Here is a 27,206-nt window from a genome sequence, read left to right on the forward strand (position 1 = left end):
GAGGAAGAGGGAAGCAGCCGCGGGGCTCGGGAACAGGCCTGCCCGGTGGTGTTTGCGGCGTACCCGGAACCGAACCCACCTGCCGGAAGCCTGCCTCCAGCCCAGGGCCGCCTTCACTTCCGTCTCCCACTCACAGGTGGGGCTCTGGCCAAATGTAACCTCCCGATCACGGTCACGGTCACCCGTGCGGGGACCTGCCGCCCCCGGTGGCCTTCCCCAGCTTCCAGACCCGGCTCCTCCCGCTCAGCAGATGAGCCCAAATTAAGCTCCTGTGTGGACCCTGGCATCCAGTCTTCCTCGCCACGCCCCCCAGCGTGTGGCCGGAGCAGCTGGGCCCGTCTGCCCGCGTCAGGAGGGGCTCAAGGGGCGCGACCCGCGTGGCTGCACCTGCTCTCCGCCGGGCACCAGCCAAGCCGGGAGGATCCCAAACCGGAGGCCTGTGCTGCTCTTGCTGACTGAAGAAAACTCACAGTTCGGTAAAACCTATCATTTCTCTCTCCTCTTTCCCCGCAGAGACCCAGACGTTATTCGGTTACAAAAAAAAAAAAAAAAAAAAAAATTCAAACAGCAGCAAACCTCAGTGGAATGCTACGGTTTCCAAGTTTCCTCAATGCAGTCCTCCCTGCAAATCACCCACGAGGCTTGGCGGGCCACTTCAAAGGGCTCCTCTGTCTTAAATTCCAATAAACGTATTTATTAATACACTTGAATAAACCCCTTGGTTCCTCTTCTTCCTTAACGAAGATCCGCTCTACGCTTTCCCACGTACCGGAGGGTTACAGCACCACACCACGGGGAAGCCTTCACCTGTGCCGGGCGCTGGAATGCAACTCGGACAAAACCAAAGGGAGAAAAACAGAAAAACAAGGACACGGGCAGGGCTCACAAAAACTCGTTTTATTGCACCCGGATCTTGGCAACGTCTGGGGCGCCTCAGCCCCGGGAGCGGAGGCGTGGCGCACGGGACGCAGTGGGCTGAGCCCACCGGGAAAAGGCAGGCGAGTGAGGCCGCACGGGACCAATGGGAGAGGGGGACCCTTCCCCCCAAACACAAAGTTAAATTAAACCCATGTTCTAAGTCAACCAAGTGACCGCTATCATATAAAAGCTTTCGTTACTTATATATATTTATATATTTACACATCCCCTAGAGTTTGGACTGACTTTCCGGGCTCACCCTTTCCCCTTCCCAGTGTGGCTGACGACCTTCTGCGGGAGGAAAGGGCTTGCCCCTACGAACAGTGATGAGTGCTGTAGACAGGCCAGTGCTCAGCACCGCCCAAGACACAACGGGCATGTTTTCCTAGAAAAAGGTTTCATAATTACACAGATGAGGGAAGAGCCTGGTCTGAAGAGGGAGCAAGAAAAGAGACAAATTCTGTGTTGCAGACAATGAACTTCCCTTTTCAACTATAGAACGTTCCAGAAAAATAGGGCCATACAAGAATGAAGGTCAACACTGCATGGCGGGGGGGGGAAGCCCTGCCCATAAAGGCCCTTGTCTTCCCCCCCAAAACGGGCAGATGACAAGGCCATAGAACACTGGGGACTGGGGTGGGGTGGGGTGGGGAGCAACCCTCATCTACGAACAAGGTTCCGTCCTCTGAAAAAGCAACAGGCCCCCGCACAGGTGACACAGCACCCAAGCTTCCTGCTGGGACCAGAAGCAGCCCCAGAGCGGGCCAGGGTATTAGTACTCTCCCACCTTTTCCAAAGAGAAATAGAAGGACAGAAAGGAAAACCAAACACAACTACCTCCGTGAAAAAATTAACGTACCTCCCTCTGTGAAACACGTAACGCTTTTTCTGATCCGCGCCCCCCCCCCCCCCGGCCCCAGGGCAAGCGGCAAGGCTCGGGAAGAGTGTGGCACAGGGGTGCCGGACAAGGGCATCGGCGGGCCTCAGGCCGCGAAGGACGCACAGGTCCACACCAGACGTCAGTCCACCTCCACGCGGACGTTCCAAAGAGGAAAGGACGTGCAGACGTATTCTGTGGAGTCGCTCTAAGATTGACCTCTACGCCCTCTACTACTGGGTCACGTGTCTGTTCTCCGGAAAACGCCACCTCGACTGAGGGTTTCCCACATTTATTAAATTACAAGTCGCAGGCACAGCTTGAGCAAGATAAAAAAGTGATCTCGAATCATACAATCATCTAAATTCAAAAGCACTCACAAAATTGAGCAAATAAAGCTGGTATCGCGTATTGGGGGAAGGAAATATATTGCTGATGGAAGCCACAGACCTGGTCAAAACGAAAGTCTTCTATTAAGTAGCAAAAGAAAAGGGTTCTACCCCAAGACCACCACCTCGATAAAGACCCGCGGGTCGCTGCAGCTGCAGGGGAGGGAATGGCAAAGCCACCTCGGAATAAACAGCCGGAAAGGCAGGCGTGTCGGCACATCGTCTCGAGGCCCCTGCTCCCCGGAGCCGGCCTAGAGTCTCTTCGCAGGGGACGATACACCGGAAGGGCCGCCCCCGATTCCAGAAAAGGGAGGAGTGCGGTGGGCGGCGGCCCCGGGCTTACCCTCTGAGGGGACACGTAAGGCATAGACAGAGACCCCCCCCGCAGAGACGGAGAGGCCGGGACCAGACGGCAGCGCCGGCCGCCAGCAGCAAGGGACGGACGTCTCGCCCTCTCGCCCCAGGATGCGCCGGGAGGGGTGCGGCCGCCGTCCTCTCCCGCGCCCCCCGCGGACCACACGCACCGCCGGCCCGGCGTGCTGCCACCCGCTCTACGCGTCACCGTGCAGCTCACGCCGTGACACCAGAGGTCCCGATCCAAAGAAGCCCAGGGCCTCCGTGGGCCGTCCTCCTGCGGCGGGCTCGTGGTGCCGGCCTGGCGGCCACGGGGCACAAAGTCCTCGGCGGGGCTGCTCTCAGCTCAGACGGACAGGACCCAGGAAGGACACCTCGTCTCCGGAGGCTGTGGGGCAAAGGACATTGCTCCAGACGAGAAAGGAGAGCCTGGGACTCCCGCCAGCGTCCCGGAGGGCGTGTCCACACCAGTCAGCACGTGACGTCAGACGGAGCCAGCTGTCCCGCGCACACGCACCACACCCCCCACCCTTACACCTCATCACACAACCCCCACACTTAACACACACCTCACCACACACACGCATATGCACCAGACACAGCCCAGAACCCCACACTGACATCCGCTACTCACACACTCACACACACACACACACACACACACACACACACACACACTGACCCATCTCGACAGCAGCAAACTCAGCGGCGGTAACTGAGGCTCGTAGCCTTAGCTGGGTGAGTCACAGACCAAAAGTTCCGTCTACTCTGAAGTTTCTGGAAGGCGTTAAAGGTTCTTTTCTTCTCTTTCTTGAACTTTTTCACTTTCTTTTCCTGCGTCAAGAAACCGCAGGCGTCACAATTCCCAAAAAGGGCTCGTCCCCGTTCCCGCAGCCCCTTGTGAAGGCTTACTGCAGGGGGGGGGGGGACACGGATCTCAACATGCCACCAAATCGACAGGCTTTCTCCTCGTGCGGCCCGCGGGAGGCGTCCCCACCTTGCTGGGGAAGGAACAAAGCAGCGGGGGACAGACGCCTCGTCCGTGGCCACGCCACGTTCAGAGCGGCCAGGCCAGCATCGAGCCCAGCAGCCCACCTCCCGCCGTCCCGGACGACTTCACGAGGCCACTGCCACTTCCAACCGCCCCAAAGGGCCTAGTCCTCCCTGAGCCAGGCCTCAGCGGGGCCACCACGAGCACCCCGCCACGCCGGCCACGAGCACACCCCGTACCTTCCCTCGATCGAACTCTTCGTCCCAGTCGTCGATCACCGTGGCCGCGCGGGCCCATCTGCTGTCCTGAATGGCGTCCTGACTGACGGCCGACACCTCGCCGTCCCACGTCAACACTGCAAAACAGACACCTCTGTGCACCGGCTTCCAGAACGCAGTGTAGACAGGGACGGGCCTACTCCTGATACACTCAAATGTTCGAGTGCCACCCTCTGGTGAAACGGACATGCAGAGAAGGACGGGGGAGGGCAGAGGGGCCTGCAGCGAGCAAGACAGTCAGGGGTTCCGTGACTTCCATGCAGACGTCCTTGGCTCTGCATCGTCAGCCCGCAGTTAGTCCCTTTCAGACCCACGCCCTCATTTACCAGAGGTCTCAGGCACAGGATGTTTCCCTCCAACCCATGCCCGCCCGGCCCGCGCCGCCCAGAGGCACAGGGTCTGCTTTCCCAGCCTCCAGGGACCGGTTCTGAACAGACACTCCTCGGCTCATCTTTGGAGCCCAGCAATTCCCGCGCCCCAGGGCCCATCTGAGACCTCTGCGCTGCCCGGGCTCAAAACCGGTACCTTTCCTCCCGTAGGCTTTATCTGAGGAATACTCAAGCAGCTCCTGGAGCACGTCGGCCTCCCCGTCTCGGACCCAGGACACGCGAGGAGCCCGTGCCTGCCCTACAATCAGACAAACACCATGTCTGCCTCTCACGAAGAACCCGACTGCTTCTCCACAGACGGGCCACCGACCACCCCGACTCTCGGAAAAGACCAAAACCCCAGCGCCCCACCGTGGGAACCGGCGCCTCCTCCAGGGAAGGGGCCAGAAATGAGGGGCCGGAACCGGAGGGAACCACAAAGCACCAGCATCACCTCACCTTCCGGGGAGGCGGTCTCTCAGCCCCGTCCCGGCACGGCCAGGCCACCACGGACACCTGGGTACTGACGGCTCTGACCACCCTCCTCAGGCTTCTAGAAACGACGTCTGCCTGGTCCCAACCTCTGCCCGAGCTCCTCTGCCTACAGCTGCCAGAACGGATTCCTCTCCCTCAGCACAAAGCGGACCTTGCTCTCCTGGCCTCCACTTTGTCAGTGACCCCATGAACTGTGGGCTCGTGTCCCGAGCGCGGTGCCCCTCGGCCGGTGCCCGCTGCCTTCTCCAGCCTCCTGCCCTGCTCCACAGCACGGCCCGGGCCAGTGGTCCCACTGAGCTACCGCAACGCTCTCCTGGCCGTGAAGGCCCTTGCCCACGAAGCCCAGCCTTGTGATATTCGGGATGGGAAGCAAACAGACGAGGGGCCGCGGGGGCACCTTCGCCGGGCGGTGGGCCCTGAGGCCCGAGCACCGTCTCCACGTGCGCAGCGTGCTGACAGAGCAAGCCAGGGTCTGACGACCGCGGCCAGGCTGCTCCGTGGCCACCTCCGTGCGGACGTTTTCTCGACACGCTGGCCGCCTTATTCGTCACGGCCTCGTGGTAGCGCTTCCCACGGTAATCAACGCCCAGCCAGATTCGCTTTTCAGGGGCTGGACAAATACACAGCGCTCCCCAGCAGCCCGCTCGCCCCCAAAAGCACGAACGTAACTGGATCCCCAGGCGGCAGAGCAGATCTCACGGAGTCTGCCGCCTGCCGGGTCCCTTCCCGAGCAGGGGTGACCTTCTCTACCCTTCGCTTAGCGGACACGCTGTGTCAGGAGCACCCAGCTGAGGCTGGCCAGCCCTGAGGGAACAAGGAAACAAAAGCCAGAGGAGGTGCTGAGCCACGGGCGTTTAAGGCCTGGGGACAGCCGAAACACTGGGCACCCGGGCAGCAAGAGGCCACGTGATCTTCAGAAAAGGCCAAATATAAACACAGGCCAACACTCCAAGTTCAAGAGTCACGGAGGAACTCTAGGCTGGATGGCCCAGGACTCATCCTGACGAGAAAGTTCAGGCAGGAAGAGCCCCGAATCGGGAAAAACACAGTATTCCCAGAACGTGGAGAAGCGCACGCATACCCTCTCTGCTTCTCCGGAGTAGTTACAGCCGAATGCTTGTCCGGATGGGGAGGCAGTGACCCCCAGGGCAGGCGGCTTGCCCACGGGGACAGAGCAGAGATAAGAGGTCTTCATCCTGGCCCCTCCCCCTGCACCGCACCTGCCTCTGGAACACAGCAGGCCTGCGCCCAGCCCCCTTCCCCTGCAGTCCCCTTCCCGGATGTACGGCCACGCGGCCCCGGGCCCAGCCCCCGGCTCCCCCTCCTCGGCGGGTGCACACCTGCTCGGTCCCCGGGCCGCCTGCCATTCACGGCCGGTGAGGGCTGGCTCCCAGGGACGGCAGGGCCCCTCTGCGTCTCGCCCCTGCAGGCTTCGGGGAGCTCGTTCTCTTGTACTTCCTGCCGTGACTCCTGCCGCCTTCTTCTCTTTTTCTTTTTCCTTGGAGATGCTGCACTGGCCTCTGACTCGGTGACAGCCAAGAGAGAACAGCTGCTGGGAAGTCAGTCAACAGTCAGCTCTGAGCAAACGGGGAGTGAGAGTGGGGGTTCACTCGCCCCGGAACTCCCAGATGGCAGATGCCTAACTGTGCGGAAGAGCCCTCCCTGAGAAACTGCCCCCCCCACCCCCCCGACGTGAGCAGGACAGAGCGTGCTAGCTGTCCGAGGCCACGGTCGGGGAGAAAAGCCCATAACTGCAACCGACCCGGGCAAGTCGTACAGGCTGGATGACGCAGCCGCGGAGCCTGCCGCCTGGGGGCACGCACCCGGGCAGGCACCGCGCCAGCCGGCTCTGGAACAATGCCGCCCGCTCACCACCCTGGCGAGACACCGGACGACGCGGCCACGTCCTAGAAGCCTGGTCGGCACGCTGCATTTCCAGACGACACCCACCTGGGTCGGACCGTGTCGCTGGCGGGGTGGGGGGCCGCCTGGCTCCCCGCGCTCACCTGTGCCACGGCGGGTCCCGCGGGAGGCCGTCTTCGGCGCCGTGGCCCTCGGCTCCCTCCCGCCTCCTCTTCCTGCCGCTCACGTGGTGGCCTTCGGCCACGCACCCCGCTTGCTGGCCGTTCTCTTGCTGCCGTCCGCCCTCCTCCTCCAGGCGGTCCACGGGCGCCTCCGTCCGGCCCTCCTTCCTGCGCTCGAGGCCCCGGTGCTGCCTCTGCACCTGCCCCTCCTGCAGGGGGGAGGCGTCCACGGCCTCCGCGCGTTTCCCCTTCTTCTTTCTCCTCTTCCCGGGAGGGGCTGCGGCCGCGGCGCACGTCTCTGAGCCCTGCCCCTGCGTCTCTGCCCTCCGGTTCCTCTTCCTCTTCTTACAGAGGCTCCGGGGGGGCTTGCTGGCCTCCGGCAGCTGGTGTGGAGGGGCCCGGAAGCCCCCGTTGACCTGAGGCAGGGGAGCAGAGGCGGAGGAGCAGCTCTGTGGGTCTGACGTCCCGAGGGGTCGGGGGCTACTGGACAGTGACGAGCAGGGGCCGACGGGGAGCTTCGGACGGCTGGATGGTCTGGGAGCAGGTGAGAGCGCCCTGTGAGGAGACGCTGCCCTGATGCACAGCCGGGCCCTTCCCACCCACCCTCGGCCCCCTTCCCTTTCAGGTGGTTTTCCCCGCTGTCAACCTTAGACGTACGTTGGTCATACGTAGCGAGTGAGAAAAGAGACTCACAAGAAGACGCAAGTACACCGAAGGTCAAAGTTAATAAAAATCGTAACATATCTCTTCGTCCCTATCACCAGACGGTTTGAAGTATTTTTGCAAATTCTTGATATTAATTAAAAAAAAATTTTTTTTTAACGTCTACTTATTATTGGGAGAGAGAGAGACAGCGTGTGAGCGGGGGAGGGCCAGAGAGAGAGGGAGACACAGAATCCAAAGCAGGCTCCAGGCCCCGAGCTGTCAGCACAGAGCCCGACGCGGGGCTCGAACCCACGAACCGTTGAGATCGTGACCTGAGCCAAAGCTGGACGCTTAACCGACTGAGCCCCCCAGGCGCCCCTCCTGTTGCTAATTTTCAACACGAGTGTGCTGAGAGAAGCAGCTTCGCTAAGCTCCCCACGAGCCTCGCGATGTTCATGCCCAGGACGCCAGCCTCGCAAGGAGGGCCGGTGCAGGCCTAGGGGTCGTGTACCAGGACTCCCCAATTTGGGGGGCTCTGGGAAATCAGGGGAACAGACTCTACAGCGGACCCCGCGGCTAGACGGGGACGGGGCAGGAACGGGGGCTCCCTCACGCCAGACTCTCTGGCCCACCTCCTGCCGGCGACAGGGTCCCAAAACAGCTAACCGCTGTGGGCCTCACTGTTCTCATTCGGGACTGAGTGATGACAAAGCCTGCCGGGAAGGGTCACGGCAGCAAACAGGACGCTGTTCCCTAAACCGGAACAGACTGACACCTGGACAAAGGGAACTACCACGCCATTTACCGCACTCCCTGGCAAACGTCATGAAAAAGCTGCGTGTCAGAGAAAGAGTAAGAAACACACAGCAAATACCTTAAGAGTCTAAGGACCTACCCGCTGCAAAAACACTGGGCCGGGTCCAGCCCGAGCACGAGGGCGGGCGAGGCTGGGTGGCGGGAACACGCGGCTGACCACACCATCCCCGGGGCGGCCGGGGGGTGGGGAGGACACATCAGCGCCCACGGCGAACACCAAACTACCAGCACCATGTCCCGGCCTCACCCAGCTGCCTCCTTCCCTCCCTCCCCAGGCGCCAAAGACCCACCGGCCACCGGGCGACCGGGCACATCGGCAACTCCGCTTCCTACCACTCGACACCCTGAGGGACACCCGCACCCCGTGCGTTAACAGGCTGGGAGACGCGTCGGCGCGGAGCCTGAACAGACCCCCCAGAGAGCCACACCTCCCACTCTGGACACCTGCCCGGAGCTCCGGAGGCCAGCGAGCCCAGACGGCCCGGGAAGCCCGCTCGGGGGGCACCTGGGGGACGCAAAAAACGACACCGGCGGCAAAAAGACACCCCTCGGTGGGCTCACAGAAATGAGTCCACGCAGGGTCCTCCTGGGACTCCCGCCTTCCTCTTCTCCTGTGCGGTCCCGGCATGAGGCTGGGGAGGGACCACAGGCACGTCACCGTCACCACATGGACACGGCAGACAGACGGAAAACGAAGACCAGTAAAAAAAAAAACAAAAACATCAGTGTGGCAGAGACAGGCCGCCTCCGACCGGCCAGGGCTCCTTTCCAGATGGAAACCGAGGAAACAGGGAGACGTCGGTGCGCGATACGCCCTGTACCTGTCCACCTGCACAACACCGTCCATCCCGCGAGGCTGGAGACCTGGTGAGTCTTCACCAGCCAAGCACGCGCTAAGCCCAGGGGAGGAGCAGCCGGCCTGCAGGGCCCGCGCCCACGGCTCACCTGATGGCACCGACAGGCCAGGCGGAGGCGGCGACCGGGCGAGTGGTTTTCCTGGGGTAGGTGAGGTCGGACAATGGTGAGAGGGGTGGACGGAGGTCATTGCCGGCTGCCCTCCGCAGGGTGCTGGCCTGCAGTTATTGACATAAATAAAAACTTGGTGGTCTAAAAGAGGTTGCCGTGAGTGAAGAGGGAAAACAAGAATGAAAATAAACACAAACGAAAAGTAAAAATGGAAGAGCCCAGAAAGAAGGATGAGGGGACAGAAGGGGACAAAACAGAGGGAGGTGGGGGTGGGGAATGGTAGAAGAAGAAGAACCAGAAGTGTTTTTGGTTAGAAACAAAAAGGAGAAAAGGAAGGAAATTGAAGCAAAAGTCTCAGCACAACAGTCGCATCCTCGAGCTTCGTGCTACACGCAGAGGTGCAGCCCGCCCGCGTCCTGTCCGCCCCCCGCACCTGCCCCGTCCTCCCCGAGGCTTCCGCGGGAGATCCTGCCTACGGGCGGATCCGGGGGACCGCCACCTCGCCCCGACCCCCGACAGCCACACGCAGTATTATCACACCAGCGTCCCCCGGGCCCCCACCCGCGCCCGGGACGGCCCTGTGCACCCTGCGAGGGCCCACAACCACTCTGTTCCTCTGGTCGAGGGGGGGGCCAAAGGCCCCACCACAACCCCCACCCCCGAGACTAGCACCAAACCTGCTCTTTGAACTCTACAGACACACTTCCTGCGGCGAGACCCTCACACACCCACCTTCTTGGCAGAAAGGGCCAGTTTTTTGGCTGGTGGAGGAGACATGATGCTTGCGGGCTCAGTGGCGGTGGTGCTCAGGACGGGGGGCTTGGGCTTCGCCGCCTTGGAGTCCTCTCCGCCCGGCAGCGCTCTGGGGTTTGTTCCCTGAGAATCACCCGAGGGGGCGGCTTCACTCTCGGGCGTTGGGGGGGCCTTGGTGGGGTCGCTGCTGGCGGAGTGCTCCGGGCTGGGACCACCGGAACCCCTCCTGTCGGGCTCGGGACGCTCGCTGCCCGCCGCGGGCCCGCTGGCAGTCACTCCGGCCGGGAGCCTGGGTGAGGTAGAGGGGGCAGCAGCCCTGCCGTCCCAGGAGCCGGGCCTGTGGCCCTCGCCGCTGCCGCCGCTCCCGGTGCTGGTACCGTGGAGCCCCTGAGAAGCTCTGCGTGACGGGGACACGAAGTGCAGGGGAGTCGGCTTCTTGACTTTCTTTCCGGGCTCATCCAGAATGGTCGGGGTGTTGGGGGGCGTTTTGGAGAGTCGGGGGGAAGGGGACCCCAAGGGTGGCTTTGGAGGAACGTATCCATTCTGAGACTTCAGGCCCAACACGGAGCCGTTTCTGGAAACAAGCACGCCGAGCTCCTCAGTGGCCTGCAGCTTCTTCAGCGTCGCGGGGTCCAGTTGCTGGAGGAAAGCAAGCAGGGGACACGGTCACACCCGGGAGGGAGCGCGGGCCGGCGGCTCCCCCCGCGAGGTCAAGGCACCGTCAGAGGCAGGCAGGGTCCCTGCCAAGCAATTCAAGACAGATTATCCGGGGGGACACACGGTAAGGACGCTGTTGTTTCTCTCAACGGTGGTGGGATTTTGTGAGTCGTGCACACGTGGGGATCTTTATGGTCACCTTTACTGAAAACAGGACGTTTTCATCAGGAGTCAAGAAATACAAAAAAGCGTAAAGTAAAAAAAACATGTACCCGAGCCGCACCCCTCGGCTAAACGTCAGCACAGATCGACACGCTGGCATCCCCTCTGGCCGCCCTGCCTCCCGAGGGCTTCTGGCCCGCACGGGGGCGTCCGGGCCCACCTGCGCGCTTCCCGAAGCATCGTCACTCCTCTCAGTAAAGGTCTTCCCGTGTGCCCAGCAAGCACCTCGGTGAACAGTTTACACAAGCTGCCCTGCCTCCCGCTGCCGCGGAAACGAACCGCGCCACGGGGTTCCGGGTACCCTTCCGGGCACCCCAACTCCTCCTCCAGACTCCTCGCAGCGGCGTCCGTGCCGTCCCTGGTTTAAATGCTCCGCGAGGCCGGTGTCTGCAGCCTGCCGGCCTCACTGCCCGCCTGGTTCGGGTCTAGGAGTCCGAGCTTACAACTGCTGGCCGAATGAACCACCAAAAGACCAGACCTTTTCCCTCCTTACTGCTCGGTGCTCGTGTTTTCGGGACGGAATTCCGAGGCCGGGAGCACTTCCGTGAATTCTGAGGCACGCTGCCGACGCGTTTACCAAACTCTCACCAACAAGAGCTACTGGTTCCTTCTCAGAACGTTCGCTAATTTCAAACCGCTGCTGGCTCTTACTACCGTTAACACTCGGACGCTCTGACACGTCACCTGCACGGGTCCTCCGTGCGTGAGAAACGTTCACCTTTTGCTGGATTTGCTGCACAAATTTTTAGACACTTTGTCGTTTCCTTTTTTTCTAATATCTCACGCTCAAAACTTCAAATGTTAGTTTACCCAATTTATGATTTGTTTTCCGAGGCTTTCTCTCTTACAAAGTCTTCCCTCTTCTGGAAGTTTACCGAACATGCACTTCTCTTTTCTTCCGAGTTTTCCTCTCTTTTGTCTCTACGCTCGACAACGATTTATCCTTTATTTACATTCTTTGCAAAGAGTATACGTCTTCCCACTGCACTGCAAGACCTTCTCGTTGATGGAGCACTGACGTTTACGTAACCTACAGAATGTTATTTAAAATAAAATGGCTTTGGGGGCACCTGGGTGGCTCATTCAGTTGAGCATCTGACTCTTGATTTTGGATCAGGTCATGATCCCAGGGTTGTGGGGTCGCACTCCACGCCGAGCGCGAAGCCTGCTTAAGATGCTCTCTCCCTCCCCCCGCCCCTCTCCCCTAGTTGTGCTCTAAAATAAAAAATAAAATAAAGTGAAAAGGACTTTGTCAATTGCAGTACGTGTGGAACGTTATCTTCATGATGCTGAGGCGCGTGGCCCCGCGGGCGGACCGCAACGACACCCCGCCCCTCTCTCCGGTGTTTCTGAGCACAGCTGAGGCTTACGACTCCTGGTCTGGGCCATAGGTCGTGGCCTTTCTTTGCTAGGTCAACCCAACGCTTCTAATTCTCACGTGTCGGCAGGAAAACACAGATCTGCAAAAATGACCAGACCCCCGCAGACCGCAAAGGGCCCCCACCTCCCGGCAGCCTGTGTTTGGATTTGATCTTCAGACCGAAGGGGAAGGTTCACAGAAGCGGCCGACAGAAAGGACCGATCTGTTTCTCAACGACAGACGGTGTTACGGTAAGGAAATCCCTTGCTACTTTGGTCAGTACGACTGGTTTTCAGTAGAAAAATTCAAATATTCCACAAAAATAACTTGAAAAGGAGGGTATTTCCTAATTGCTAACGTTTTTCCACATTAGATCTCTCGCTCGCTCTCTCCCTCCGCGTATCCGTACGTGCGCACACGTACACATATGACGTTTCCTTTCCTAACCACCTCAATACGTTTTAGACATGATGTCCCCTCGCTCCTAAAAACGGCCGTGTTTATTCCTCAGAACACGGATGTTTTCTTAACCTGATCACAGCGGGATTATCAAAAGCAGGAAATTAACATTGCTAGAAACCGCTCGCATTTCCAACATTAAGTCGTGGAGACAAAAACGACGCCTTCCCGGACGCGTCGGGGCGAGGACACGCTTGGCGAGCCCGTCACCGCACTTGTGCGTGGCAGCTGGTCTGAGGGGCACGCGGAGCTACGGCCTGACTCGCTCGCTGGCTCAGGGTTTCTCCTCGCTGTCCCTTCCATCCCTCACCCAGTGTCAGCCCGTGACCAGTTTGAGAGAGAACACGGAATAAAACAGGACAAACCGAGCTCTCCTGCCATCGGGCCGGATTCTGAGCGTGAAGAGCGCTGGGGGCCCCAGGACCCCCTAGGGGCGCAGGCAGGAGGATCTGCTGCGTAAACTCACATCCTCTTAAACAAGTACCTTTCCGGTCAGCGGGGAGCAAAGAGTCCCGTTGCCAACATTCTTCCTGAAGCGGTCGGCGACCACACCTGCCCGGCCGGGAGCGGAGGATGCCGTCCTGGGGAGGGAGCCGTCAGGACTCTTCTTAGAGCCCGGGATTCTGTCAGAGGAAGAACACGGTGTGGTTCTCTGAGCTCTCACTCCCCCTTACACCACGGCGGCCGTCACACAGCCTCGGACGTCCGCTCGGCACAGGCAGGGAGCGCGTCAGGGTCAGAGCCCTTCCGAGACTGAACTCTCGCTTCACCAGAAAGCCAGAGGACCCCCCCCCACCCCACCCCGCCCCACTCAATCACTGCGTTCAAATTCAGCAGGACGCGGACGAGGCAGCAAAAATGCCTACAGTCTCCACGTCCTCCGACCTCTAGGTCGGGGACAACCGGCCCCAAGAGAAGGGGCCCCGCTGCGGCCTCCGCCCTCTGCCAACACGCTCCAGTGCCCACTGCGGCCGCCGTCCAGACACGACACATGGCATCTGGGGCAGCAACAGAAAATAACAGGCAACTCCCCCACTCGCATTCAACGTGGAGGAGGCGGAGTCCTGCTCTGGCCCCCCCAGAGGGAGCCGCTGTCATGACGGCCAGGCAGGCGGGTCTGAAGGAGCAGTTCCTGGCGGACGCTCCCCCCCCGCCGCACACTGCCCGCCCGCGCAGCCCGCAGCAGAGGGGACGGGCTCGCAGACGGCGGGGGGCAAAAGGACTCACTGCATATAGAAGAGCACGTAGGCCTGCTGGTTCAGAACCACCTTGATGTTGCTGGAACGGACCGAGGAATCGTTCATCTGGTACCACTGTCCGTTGCTTGCCTGGAGCGGCATGGGGGGTGGGAGAAAACGACACAAAACGAAACAATCAACACGTGTTCTGTAAGCCGTATCTTTGAAAGAAGGAAATAAAAAAATCTGCTGTTAGGGGCGCCTGGGGGGCTCAGTCGGTTGAGCGTCCGACTTCAGCTCAGGTCGTGATCTCACAGTTCGTGGGTTCGAGCCCAGTGTTGGGCTCTGGGCTGACAGCTCGGAGCCTGGAGCCTGCTTTGGATTCTGTGTCTCCCTCTCTCCCTGCTCCTCCCCCATTCACACTCTGTCTCTCCCTTTCAAAAATAAATACACGGGTGGCTCAATCGGTTGAGCGTCCGACTTCAGCTCAGGTCACGATCTCACGGTTCACAAATTCGAGCCCCGCGTCAGGCTCTGTGCTGACAGCTCAGAGCCTGGAGCCTGCTTCAAATTCTCTGTTTCCCTTGCTCTCTGCCCCTCCCCTGCTCACGCTCTGTCCTTCTCGCTCTCAAAAATAAACATAAAAAACAATCTGCTGTCAACTGCCATGTATACCCGTGTGCTGTCAATGACCTCGTGTTAAAATGTCCAGTGTTGGGGCGCCTGGGTGGCGCAGTCGGTTAAGCGTCCGACTTCAGCCAGGTCACGATCTCGCGGTCCGGGAGTTCGAGCCCCGCGTCGGGCTCTGGGCTGATGGCTCAGAGCCTGGAGCCTGTTTCCGATTCTGTGTCTCCCTCTCTCTCTGCCCCTCCCCCGTTCATGCTCTGTCTCTCTCTGTCCTAAAATGTCCAGCGTTGCTCTCGCCCCGAATCCCCACTCCCTCCTGGTGCAAGGCCGTCTAGGGTCTGATCTGCACAGCATCTCCCACCAACACCCGGCCGTCCTGAGCCGCCTCCAGACTGCTGGAGGCAGCCTCCCCCGGAGTCTCAGCCCAAGTCCAAGGACGCCACAGATCCTGGCGCGACGGGTTCTAAAGACATCTTTGCCCTCCGTTCGCTGAAGCACCGAAGGGACCGGAACGCAGCCACAAACGTGGCCACCTTCCACGAGCACACGTTCTGCAGAGGCCCCACGTGGACGTGCACGCACGGGCATGGCACACCTGCCCCCAGGAGCAGAGCACGCGCCGCCACCGGCCGCCGACACACCCGGACACGGAGCACTGACCTTCACGTAGCAGTAGTAGTGGCCCGCGTGGCAGCTGTAGCCAGAGTGCACGAGGACCGCGTACAGCCCGTACATGACGGGCTCGCCGCTGCTCTGGGACATGTACGGACGGAGGTTCAGGAATTCCGGGTAGCCTACATCCTGAAGGAAAAGCCCAGACAAGGCGACGGAAATTCATCAGCGAGAGAAGGTCAGTTCGCCCCCTCCACCCACAACTACGTAAAAGGCACGATCGGCTGGTCTCTGACAACCGGGGGGCAACCAGGCCACGTGGCAACGCTGTGGCAAGAGACCCTTAGCCAAGGGTGAAAATACAGGACGCAGAGAAGAGCGTCTTCCATCCGACCGATGTGAAACTATTTTATCGTCCCGTCGAGTGACGCCTGGACTGCCATCTCTCCCTGCGTGGGCCCCCAGCGTAAGGCGAGAGAAATAGCTCGTGCCCTCCACGCCACCGTAAGGAGCACTGGGGGGGATCAGGGAGGCGAAGGCCCGGTCTGGGTCTTCAGAGAAAACAGGGCTCACTCCACGGAGCCCACTGTCACAGTAGGTCAAAACCAGAACCAAGTGCATCGGGACAGAGGTCTCGTGCCAGAATTTATTTCAAATTGGACAATTTTCCACTGGGAAGTATTTTCACAAATTATCTCTGAGGGGCACCTGGGTGGCTCAGTTGGTTAAGCATCTGACTCTTGACTTTGGCTCAGGTCATTCTTTTTTTTTTTTTTTTTTTTTAACATTTGTTCATTTTTGAAAGACAGAGCGCAAACGGGGGAGGGCTAGAGACAGAGGGAGACACAGAATCCGAAGCAGGCCCCAGGCCCCGGAGCTGTCAGCACAGAGCCTGATGCAGGGCTCAAACCCACGGACCGTGAGATCATGACCTGAGCCAAGGTCAGACGCTTCACCGACTGAGCCACCCAGGCGCCCCCCCCCCCCCATCTTTTTTTTAAAACAAGGCTCAGGTCATTCTTACAGTTTGTGGGATCGAGCCCCGTGCTTGATGTTGGGCATGGAGACTGCTTAAGTCTCTCTCTCCCTGCACCCCTGCCCCACTCATGCCTCACTCTCTCTGCACCCCTGCCCTGCTCATGCCTCACTCTCTCTCTCTGCACCCCTGCCCCACTCATGCCTCCCTCTCTCTCTCTGCACCCCTGCCCCGCTCATGCCTCCCTCTCTCTCTCTGCACCCCTGCCCCGCTCATGCCTCCCTCCCTCTCTCTGTCTCTCTCAAAAACAAAATTACCTCTGAATGATAGATTTACCTGCATCTCTGCCTATACACAACAGACGCTTTAAAAATGAAGTATGAGTTACGTAGTGTGAACCACGGAGCGGAGTCTGACAAACGTGTACTGACCCATATTCCTATCGGGACACAGACATCAAGCCGGAAGTCTCGTACCCCGGGAGATACTGCATCTCAAATACCCACTGTTGTGATTTCTGTCGCCACCTATCAGCTCTGACTGTTTCGGAGCTTTATACCATTAGAGACCTGGAATATGTACTTTTCTTTTTTAAAGAGAAAAAAAAAAAAAAAAAGTTTACTTATTTATTTTGAGGGAGAGAGAGGGAGGGGCAGAGACAGAGAAGGGACAGAATCCCAAGCAGGTTCTGAGCCATCAGCCACCGGTGCAGAGCCTGACAAGGGGCTTGAACCATGAGACGGTGACCTGAGCCGAAAACGACAAACTCGGAATCTCAACAAACTCAACACACACTAAGCTCACGGGCCCCCATCCAATCCTGCCAGATATGGGCCCCCAGATCAAACAGTTTTCTGATGGAAAACTAGTTCTGGGACATACTAAGGTGAAATATGAGCTCTTCAGGGCAAAACCACGACGATCTCATTTACCGCTAAGTCCCGCCGACTTCCCAGAGCACTGATGGCACAGTACGACGTAAGCACATTAAGTGTGAGTAAAATGAATGAATGAATGACCGGATCCCCAGACAATTAACTTCAGAAAACCCTTCATAACCTAAGTCCCCTCTTGGAAATTCAAAATGCAACACAGCTTATTAATAAAGGCTCTGAGAAGGCCTGTAATTCCAAAGAATTGCTGAACTGCAGCTTGGCAGTTCCCAAACTCAGCTGGGCAGATGCTTTCAAAGTACAACACAGTTGTATGTACAAAATACGGTCTTTTGTAAACACGCAGCACAGACATTGTGCAGAACACAAGTTTGGGAAATGGTGCTCTAAGTCAGCCCCCATCACCGCATCACTGCCAGCAAGGAAACTGAGGCTCAGATAAGTGCCCTCCCCAAACCACATCATCAGCTCTAACCGCTTTTATGACATGACATCTTCTGCTAAAAACGCCATTGTGCAGGGGCACCGGCCTGGCTCAGCTTGGAGAGCACCTGACTCTCAATCTCGGGGTTGTGGGTTCAAGCCCCATGTTGAGCATAGAGATTACTTTAAAAAGTTAATGAAGTAAAACAGAGGCTCCCGGAAGGCTCAGTCAGTTAAGCGTCCAGCTCTTGATTTTGGCTCAGGTCATGATTTCAGTTTGTGAGTTTGGGCCCCACCGACAGTGCAGAGCCTGCTTGGGGTTCCCGCTTTTTCCCCCTCTGGCTGGCACTCCCCCACTTGTGAGTGCACATGCTTTCTCACAAAATAAATAAACTTAAAATAAGTAAAGTAAAATTAAATTAAGTTAAAAAATAAAAGGCTTATGGGGCGCCCGGGTGGCTCGGTCGGTTAAGCACCTGACTCTTGATTTCGGCTCCGATCGCAATCTCACGGTTCGTGGGTTCGAGCCCCACATCGGACTCTTCACAGGTGGTGCAAAGCCTGCTTGGGATTCTCTCTCTCTCTGCCCCTCCCCTGCGTTTTCTCTTTCTAAAAATAAACTATAAGAAAAATTTTTTAAAATAAATGACTCACTTTGATATAATAAGATAAAAAGATAAAAAAGTAACAATCACTCGAAGATTCTACAAAAATGCAGGCTCTTAAGCCCTGTCTTCCTGAGACTGTAAGTCACTGGCTCAGGGGCAGAGCCTGGAACCTGCATTCTTTTTTTTTTTTAAAACGTTTATTTATTATTGAGAGACAGAGAGACACAGAGCGTGAGCAGGGGAGGGGCAGAGAGAGAGGGAGACACAGAATCCGAAGCAGGCTCTAGACTCCAAGCTGTCTGCACAGAACCTGACGCGGGGCTTGAACCCAGGAACGGCGAGATCACGACCCGAGCCGAAGTCGGTCACCCAACCGACTGAGCCCCCCAGGCGCCCCATGGAACCTGTATTCTTTAAAGGCGGCCGACCGAGCAGACTGGACACTGTGGTGAACACTCACCTTCGTGATCTTTCCCCCACTGAAGTTGGCAAAGCGTTTGAGGGAGAGGGTTAAGACGTTGGACGTTCTGTGGATGGTGAAGCGCTTGCTGGCCGGAACCTTCTTCTTGCATCTGTGAGGGGCGGCAAGTGGAAAAGGTGATCAGTTCGTGCTCTGCGTCCCTAGATCCGAATCCCCGTGACTTAAATGAAGGAACGCTGCCACAGGGACCTGGGGCCGCCGAAGAGCTGGAGAGTATGAAGTCTCGAGGAAGCACCTGCCCACACAGGGAAGCAACCCCACACACACAGGAAGGAGCCAGCTGGAGCGGGTGTGGCCCAGTAATGCAGGGCGGGCGGGAAATCACTGAACGTGAAGCCGGAAGTCCAGGGGATGAGGGGCGAGAAGACGAAGGAAAGCAAACGGCTTTCAGGGCACAGGGAGGCCGATTTGGAGAGGGGAAGGAAGGGCAGGAATAATGAATCTGAAAAGCATCAAGAAAAATATTCTTGGCCGGGGGGTGGGGATGCCTGAGTCGGTTAAACATCCAACTAGGTCACGATCCCGTGGTTTGTGAGTTCGAGCCCGACGTCGGGCTCTGCAATGACAGTGTGGAGCCTGCTTGGGATATATTCTCTCTCTCTCTTTCTCTCTCAAAGTAAATAAAAAAGAAAAAGAATCTTCAGCGACTATAGCTTCTGAAGGAGCTAATACAAAGCACAACGCCCACGCAGTAAAATCCACGTGACCCTTAGCAGAACGAGGTCACAGTTACGTCTGCCGTGGCTGATGGAGGCCCCAGAAGGCAGCTCGTCCAAGAGGCGGGACGGCAGAGGGCCACGTGGGGTCGCCTTGCCGCTCTGTGTCGCCAAGGGACCTGCTTCCCGGGTGAGGAGCGCTCAGAACAGGGGCTGGCGCACCCTAAGTGCGTCGCAAACCAACACCAGCTGCAAAACCGTGGCCGCTCCATCTGCATCGTGAAGAGGTTTTAGTCTTAAGATCTATATACCCTCCTCAAGAAATGTGAGCGGCGGTCACCTCTGGGGAGGGGCGGGGATGGCCGCAGGGCCGGGTCGGGCGGCCGGAGGTCCTCCCCGATGGCTCGCCCTCTGCCGTGAGCAAAATGGAACTTACTTTGCACACATATAGGCGTTCTCTCCACTCAGGACATCTGGCTTCACAAAAAGCTCCAGAGCGCGCACGATATTAGCGGCTTGCTGAGAAGGACAAAAACGGGGAAATGAATCAGCAGCAGAAGAAAAAGGCTGACTCGAGAAATGCCAAATGTAAGGTCTTTTTTCAGGCTGAGGCAGCAAATCGCAACAATCTACTTGCGTCCAAACTGGCCTGCCGGCTGCCACCTTCTGACACCCAGGATGTGCTGCAGAGGAGTGGGGCCGGGGCTGGGAGGGGAGGTCGGGGTGGGGGTGGGGGGGCGGAGGCAGACTGTGACCCCGGCCACACAGGTCAGGGCAGCTACCACGGGACTCCCAGGCGCGCTGGCCCCACACCCTGGGCGCAGGCGACCCGGCCCCGGCTGCAGCACCAGAAGGCCGGAGCGAGACGAGGCTGCTCTCCCGAAGGCCCGCCTGCCAGCGGCTCCCTGCTCAAGTCCTGCACGTACCGTGGCTCACCCCTCATGCCTCGGGGACACAAAGCCACGGTTTCTCTTGTTTTAAACGAAAGCAACGCACACAGGAAAAAGGCCAGCAACCATCGTGCAAAAACGGCAGCCCCTACTTCAAGGCGGTGACGCTCTTGGCATTTCTTTCCCTACCTGCCTGGGTAATTCGCCATCCCTGCTTCCCAGCCCGCCGGCCTCCCCCGCCTCCCCGGCCTCCGGCAAACGTGACCCAGCACAGCCGGCCGTGGTCCTTACCCGGATCTCCAGCGCTACGTCCAAGTAGGGGTCGTACGTGTCTGAGACGCTTTTGCACACCGAGCATTTCACTGCAACGGAACAAGCGGCAGTGGGTGGGGGCGGGCGCCCCCAGTGCGCCACCCCCACGTCTCCAACACCCAGCGCCGGGAGAAGCCCTCGGCCGCCGGCCCCTCGAGAACCCGCCCGCGTGCGCCGCCAGCCCAGCGACGGCCTCCGTCCCAGACCGTGGCCTCGGCGGGCCCCAGGCCCCAGCGGCAGGGCGGAGGCCGCGTGCGAGGAGCTCAGGGGCTCAGAAAGAATAACGCCACCCTCGTCTACACGCGCCGGAGGCTCTGCTCCAGACCTCCTCCCGGGAACAGTGGGCCCGTCGGCCAAGGGTGCATCTCAGAGGAGACCGGGGCCTCCGAGGCTCGCCCAGGTCCGCCGCCAGGAAAGGGCCCCACCTGGGCGCGGGCTCTCAGCCTTCCCTGATTGACATCCTCCTCCCTGACAAGGGCGTAGAGAAAGCGTCTTCACCTACCACGCGATCTGAGATAGCCTCCAAAAATCTGATGGACCAGAGTGGTTGCCTGCGTCTGACGATCCAACCTGGAAAGGAGGCCACAGCCTTCAAGGGAATGACAGTTAGCAGCCCCCGCCTGGGTCACCCCGGCCCAGCATGCCGGGGGGAAACCCCACCACACGGCCCGTGACCCCACCACGCAGGCACGCTCACCCTGCCCCTCAGCGGGTCCCCGGCCGCTCCCCACAGCAGCTGCCTCAAGAACCCCCTCCCGACCCCCCACCCTTGACGGGAAATAAGAGGCCGGGGAAACGCGCCTGTGTGCCCACCCAGTCTACGACGGAAGTGCCCCATCCCCCTGGAACCCACCCCCACCCCCGTCCGACCCCTGGCTGTCCTATGTCCGAGCCTCTTACCTGCTAAGAGGGGGAGTCAGCAGGGACACCCTCCCCCCGCGCCCTCTCAGCAGGACAACGGCGGTCATGGGTCACGGTCAAATCCCCGGCCCCATTAACCAACCAGGATCCAAGACAACCCTCAGCCTCCCACCGAGCTGCCAAGTCGAGCCACGGGGGCCCTCGCGAGCGCGCTCCCCTCCCCTGCACCCCCAGCCCTGCGGATGCCTCCCCCGCGCCACCTCTACACACGCCCCACGGCGCCCTGCCCTGGGCCCTTCTCTGCCTCAGCGTGCGGGCGGCCCCGACCCGGGGACCTCGCTGAGGCGCGCAAGTCTACACCACGGGGACCGACACAAGGGCACGTTTTCACCTGGTAGAGTTAGGAAATGAAAACCAAACACCGCCATGTATCACCACCACCATTCGCCGAAAGGAGGGATGTTTTAACTCCCTGGACCGTGGAGGACATAATCCCAGCACATGCCGAAAGCGTGTGGGAAGCCACATGTGACGGCAGCTGTGGAGACCCAGGTGGCCCCAAGCCAGCCAGGAGCCTGTCCCAACAGGGGCAAACCACCGCATGGAACCCGCCGTCCGTCCGGCCCGAGGCAGAGCCAACTCAAGCTTCACACTAGCCCCAGGCAGGAGAAAACCCAATCCCAGAGAGCCAACTCCAACACGTCTGAAGGGTGGTCTGGAGAAGCCCGAGTCCTAGAGGCAGCCGGGAATCGCCCGGAGTCCCCGCAGGAAGGGGAGTCCGCGGGAGAGCGAGGCTTGGGGCGCCTGCCACCAGAGTGGCTGGGAAGGTGACGGTGGGGAAGGGCGAGCGGAGCACAGGAGAGGACACAGGGTCCTGAGACACACACACGCCACAGGCCGTCCAGCCTGTGGCGCCCAGGACAGAAGGTGCACTCACGGGACCCTGGATTGAGAACCACAGGAGCCACCAGGCGTAGGAGCTGCGCCCAAGCGGCCCCAGTCCTGCGCGGCACCGTCGGGACAGAGCAGTGAACGAGAACCACCTCGTCCGGTGGAGACGAGCCCCCAGAAAGCACACACAAGGCAGAAGACAAAATCCCAAGCGGAAGTAAAGATCCGCACACAAGCATTTGGGGAGAGGAAAACCATCGTAAGAAGTTTCAGAACCAAGAACAGAAAAGAGCAAACGGAGAAAGTTAACCGATACGGGGGAAAAAAACAGGAAACCAGGTCGGAAACGAAGCTGGAATCACGCGGGGCCCGAAGGAGACGAGATTCAAGTGAACTCGGGGGAGGGGCGCAACAAGGCGGGAACGTGTCCGGAGGAGCGGTCGAGGCGAAGAAAGGGCCGCCAGACAGAGGGGGTCCTGCGGGGGAGACCCCGACCAAGGAAGACGTGACAGTGAGGCCTTTAACACGCACCTGCCCTGAGATGGGGGTGGGGCGCCGCCCCGGACCGGGCAGAGATGCCCCGGCGCCCCCACCGGGAGACCCCGTGTCTGGGGGCACGGCGCCCGCCTAAGTGATTGCTACACGTTTTCAAGCCCAGACGCTCAGAACTGAGCCGATTCAAAAGTGTGGTTCGGACACCACGGGCCCGCTGCGTAAGGCGTAAGAAGAAGTCTCCAGAGTCTACCGGTAAGAAGACGTTTCCAGAGTCGATGTCTGCCCACCACGAACGTCACCTCTGGTCACCGCTCGGGTGTCTAGGAAAGCTGACCGACAACGGTCAGCTCTACAAACGTTCCTGTGAAGCTGTCACACTTTAAAGACCGTGCACCCTTTAAGGCAAGGTCCTTGCAAAGACGAGAGAGAAAGGGACTCGCCTCAGACAGCCCTGGGCCTATGTAACAGGGGGTAAGACGGAGGCAAAGGCAGGGATGAACGTGGGGGGAAGAACACATGAAACTTGAAGTCCCGACAATGTAAGAGATAACTCAACCAAGAGTCAGGCGTGAGAGGAGAGGGAAGGACAGAGGGACGGAGCACAAGAAGCAGTGACAAACCAAAGGGCCCAGAAAAGAGGAGGAAGGCCACCTCCAAGGGTGCACGCAGAGTCATCACTGGAACAGACGCGGGTTGTCCTAAGCACCAGCCGAAAGTTCACAAGTTACCGAGCAAAGGAAAACCGGAGAGACAGAAACACAGCAGATGTGCTGGGGTAATCGTGGAGCAGTATCACAGCCGGACTAAGTCACAGTACCCAAGAAGGGGGCTGAACCTGCCCGTGGGAGAAACGGACTGCCAACAAAGGTACGGTGGTTGTATCTGACCACAGCCGTGCTTCCAAAGCAAAAGCCCCAGGAGATACAAGGAGGCTGGCGCCCGCCCACAATCAGCACCGAGGAGGGAGAAGCGAGTGCAGACAGGGGACAGCCAGCAGGACTGACGGCACAGGCCTCAAGACAGACGCGCAACGAGCGACCCCAGCTACAGACTACACTGTGTCAGGTGCACGGGACACTCACGAACCCCCACCGTCATGCATCGGGTCAGAACCGGTGCCAGGAAGTTCCATGAAGTAGAAACGTTATACATACTCTCCCTTCACAAGTTCAACTGAAAATCTTTAATAAAATCAAGAAGAAAAAAAAAGTCACTTCCACCTGCAAATCAAACTAATTCAGCTTACGCCACTCTTCTCTCACTTCGCGAAGGCCAGCGACACCTTTTTCACGGACGGGTGCGTGGAAAGCACCCAACTCCCCGCCGTGCAGGTGCCCGGCCACACGTACCTCACCTGGCGTCAGACCCGCTCATCTTCCACTTCTGTGCCCCAACCTGGAAGGCTCACCGCCACCTACCTGGCTCTCCAGACCACAACCCTGGACTCCTCCCGCCCACGGGCCCAAACCCCAACCTTACCCATCCCTCCCGCATTCTCCCACCCCTGGAGGGCCTGGGTAACTGGGCTGGCTGGCAGCGTGCGTGCGCGCGTGTGTGTGTGTGTTGGGGCGGGGGGGTCAGCTGCTGTCCTAAAACCTCTCAGGTGATTCCGTGCTGTGACCAGGCCTGGCAACCGCTGCTGGGGACGTGCTGTACCCGCGTGCATGGCAGTGAGGCCACATTGCTTGCCTCCCCTTTGCCCCCATCGGAGCCTTGGGGTGACCCATCCTAGGAGGCCTCCTGCAGGTAAGAGCACAGTGGAATTCTCCTGGGAAGGCTCCCGAGGCGTCCCTGCACTACAGCATGTACTACGTGACCTCGTAGACACCGGCCATCCCCGATGGCAACCGTGTCACAAAAGGCAAGACGCAGCATAAAGTCGGCGACCCATCGCATGCTCTCAAATTTAGAATGAAGGAACAGTAACCGTGCAGAAAGTAAGCTCAAAAATCCTAAACCTCCTACCCTCGAATGTTCAAGTTCTTTCATAAAGACGTAATTCCTACCCCGCCATCCTCCGTATCAAAATAGTAAGGTGATGTCTAAAGACGGGAAGAGTCCGGGACGACAGCGGACGACCCTCACAGAGACCTGCCAGAGCATCCTCCCTGCAGCGAGCTGCGGGCACAGAGCTCCGCCCCCACCGCCCCCTTCGGAGGTGCCCCAGCGGGGGGCCCTGCAGTCCCTCATGTGAGCATCAGCAGGTCAAGGACCCGGAAGGCAGGGTCTACAGCAGTAAGCCTGGGGAGAGAGGCACGTCTCCGCGGGAACAGGGGTGAAGCCTCTGAGGAGAGGCGGGTGGAGGGAAGCACCTACTTGGCACAGCCATTCAAACAGGCCTTCTGCATGGCGTCGATGGTGTACCGCAGAAATTCGTGTGCATCCTCCTGGTTCCCAAAGCGGAAATGCCGGGCAATCTCTGCAGACAGACAGAAGCATCAGACTGGCAGGGGAGAGAGAGCTCACACCTTCTCCCCCGGTTCCCCGCTGTCCCAAGGGTAAACGGGAAGCACCTGCAAAGCGGCCAGTGAGGAAATCGAGAGCTCTGCGTAAAGTGCGTGTCCCGTCCTCATGGCAGAGGTTTCCCCACCGAGACCTAAGAGCTTAAACTCTCCATGCTTAACAGAAGAGCCAGAGGCCACGAGACACCAGTCACCAAGGATGTGGAATCCACTGGTCAACTACTTTTCCGGGAGCCCACGCACAGCACAGACGATCACAATGACGCCACACACAGCTTTCAGACCCAGGGAAGTCAGTCTGTGTCAAGTGGCTCCTGTGATGTTCACGAGAGCCCCTCCCCCAGCCCGGCCCGAACCTCCACATGCTTCAGGGTGGAGGGCAGCGCGCACCCCCATGCGAAGCCCTCCCCGCTGACCCCAGCACCACCACCTGCGCCCGAGTGCTCTTCTGGGAAGTCTCAGATTGTCGCCTCGTTCCTGATCCCTCCCCGCACCCCCTCCTCCGACCTCCCCGGCGCCCACCGCAGACGAAGTCTTACTTTTCAGATCTCGGATGAAGGAGACGGGCTTGATGGCGTTGCCGCTGTTGGCGAAGGCCTGCACGATGTGGTTCTGCATGACGCACAGCATGCAGAAGCTGCCTTGGTGACCTGCAGGGCGAGGCGGTCACCGTGAGGGGGGAGCTCCCGAGACGTCTCGCCACACGGCCCGGGGAACGGCTGGGCCACAGGGGTCCCAGATGCCCTGAAGCCAGCCCGCTGTCCACGAAGGGAGCGTTTCCTCTGCTGGAGAGCGTGGGGGGTCGTGACCCACCCAAAGCTGTACTTCCGGCACGTACCCCACCGCCCTGAGCTGGCAGTGTTGACCTGTGTGAGGCCCTTTTCATGTTTCCTGGGTGCTACTTACTAAAAGCGGGAAGTCTGACTTTCAAAATGAAGTTTAGAACACGTTTTTCCTAACTTCTAAGCTGGATCACGTGGTCCATAAACGTGACCGCTTTAGGCTCCCCCGAGAACTCTTAGTTTGCTCCTCAGATATGGGAACCTCTGCTCTCTTGGTTCTGGAAACTGCCCGCTGCTGTCTCAAGGCTTAGCGAGCTTCTTCCATATAGACCCGGGAGCTTAAGTACAGCCAGGCCAGGGAGCCGTCCGCTCTGACACAGTGGGGAGCACAGGCAGCACACCATGCAGCCACAGACCATACATCGACGGGCGGGATGTGCGCCTCGGAACTTGACCTACAGACCAGGCAGCGGGCCAGACTGAGGCCACAGGCCACGCTCCGCCAGCCCCTGCTGTGTGTGCAACTATTTGTTGCTGCTCGGGCAGCAGGCCGGACGGTGGTACGTCTTAACCTTTATTTCAAATAATGACATCTTTTAAATGCAGAGAAGTACAAAGCCTATACCATTGAGCGCCAACCCGTTTTAGGGGCTCCAGAAGGAAAACACTGCCGTGACAGCGACGTCTCCTCCCCTGCACTGCCCACACGCCCTCATCGGAGGTCACCGCGATCCCGAACTAGGTCACAACTGCTCCCGCTTACGTAGTTATCGCGCTAATGCACGCGTGTGTGTACCCACAAACAATAAGCGTGTTTACGCTTAGCCTACATAACCTACGCCATGCAGTGTGAACTGCTCGGCAGTTTTGACGTGGTTCTGGTTCCTTCACGTGGGCTGGAGTCTCTGACCACAGGAACAGACCACGGTTCACTTACATGCTTCCTGCTGACTCTGTGTCTCTGCTCCCACAAACAGTCCCGCACCTGCTTCCTCGTGTGCAACTTTCTCTAACGCGTACGCCCACGACGGACTTCTGGGTCCCGGGGCAGGCGCGTCTTCAATTGTGCAGGATACCTGCTGTCCCCCATACCCTATGTTACTTCTCAAACAGACCCAGCTTGTACCACAAACCAATCATTCTCGCCTGCAACACTCCTCCTTACCCAGTTACTTAGGCCCGTCTCAGAATCGATACTGAAACGGCATGCGGCCTGCTCACCACACACACATAAGAACTCTAATATCGAAAAACAGAAAAGAACTTGCGTTAGCAAAGACGTGCAGAGACTGGAAACCCTGTGCACTGTTGCTGAGGACGTGGAACGGCGCAGGGGCTGTGAAAACAAACAGTATGGCGCCTCCTGGGGGAATTAAAAATGGAACTCCCGTGGGAATCAGCCATTCCACTCCAGGGTGCACACCCAAGAGGACGGGGAACGGGGTCTCGAGCGGGTATTCGCACACCACCGTTCTCAGCGGTATCCA

At 59.0% G+C, this 27,206-nt stretch overlaps 1 protein-coding gene across 9 annotated transcripts in view; it reads right to left on the reverse strand.

Moving 5' to 3' along the window:
* Positions 1–882: 882 nt before the first annotated feature.
* Positions 883–27,206, reverse strand: part of USP36 (ubiquitin specific peptidase 36) — a 36,807-nt gene continuing 10,483 nt past the window's right edge. For 3 of the 9 annotated variants that reach the window (XM_045490938.1, XM_045490939.1, XM_045490940.1), the window contains exons 5-21: positions 25,477–25,587; positions 24,792–24,894; positions 20,731–20,798; positions 20,208–20,278; positions 19,463–19,545; positions 18,350–18,461; positions 15,038–15,178; positions 13,800–13,900; positions 13,057–13,195; positions 9,854–10,513; positions 9,101–9,228; positions 6,677–7,228; positions 6,011–6,219; positions 4,333–4,434; positions 3,769–3,884; positions 3,221–3,372; positions 883–2,926 (exon numbers count right to left, since the gene is read on the reverse strand). In XM_045490938.1, the coding sequence (XP_045346894.1) occupies positions 3,241–3,372; positions 3,769–3,884; positions 4,333–4,434; positions 6,011–6,219; positions 6,677–7,228; positions 9,101–9,228; positions 9,854–10,513; positions 13,057–13,195; positions 13,800–13,900; positions 15,038–15,178; positions 18,350–18,461; positions 19,463–19,545; positions 20,208–20,278; positions 20,731–20,798; positions 24,792–24,894; positions 25,477–25,587 (2,828 nt within the window). In that variant the 3' untranslated portion in view covers positions 883–2,926; positions 3,221–3,240. Of the gene's footprint in view, positions 2,927–3,220; positions 3,373–3,768; positions 3,885–4,332; positions 4,435–6,010; positions 6,223–6,676; positions 7,250–9,100; positions 9,229–9,853; positions 10,514–13,056; positions 13,196–13,799; positions 13,901–15,037; positions 15,179–18,349; positions 18,462–19,462; positions 19,546–20,207; positions 20,279–20,730; positions 20,799–24,791; positions 24,895–25,476; positions 25,588–27,206 lie in introns of all 9 variants that reach the window. The other 6 variants (XM_045490935.1, XM_045490936.1, XM_045490933.1 and 3 more) reach the window with 3 other exon arrangements.

Source organism: Leopardus geoffroyi, chromosome E1 (assembly GCF_018350155.1).
Source record: "Leopardus geoffroyi isolate Oge1 chromosome E1, O.geoffroyi_Oge1_pat1.0, whole genome shotgun sequence".
Taxonomy (NCBI): Eukaryota; Metazoa; Chordata; class Mammalia; order Carnivora; family Felidae; genus Leopardus; species Leopardus geoffroyi.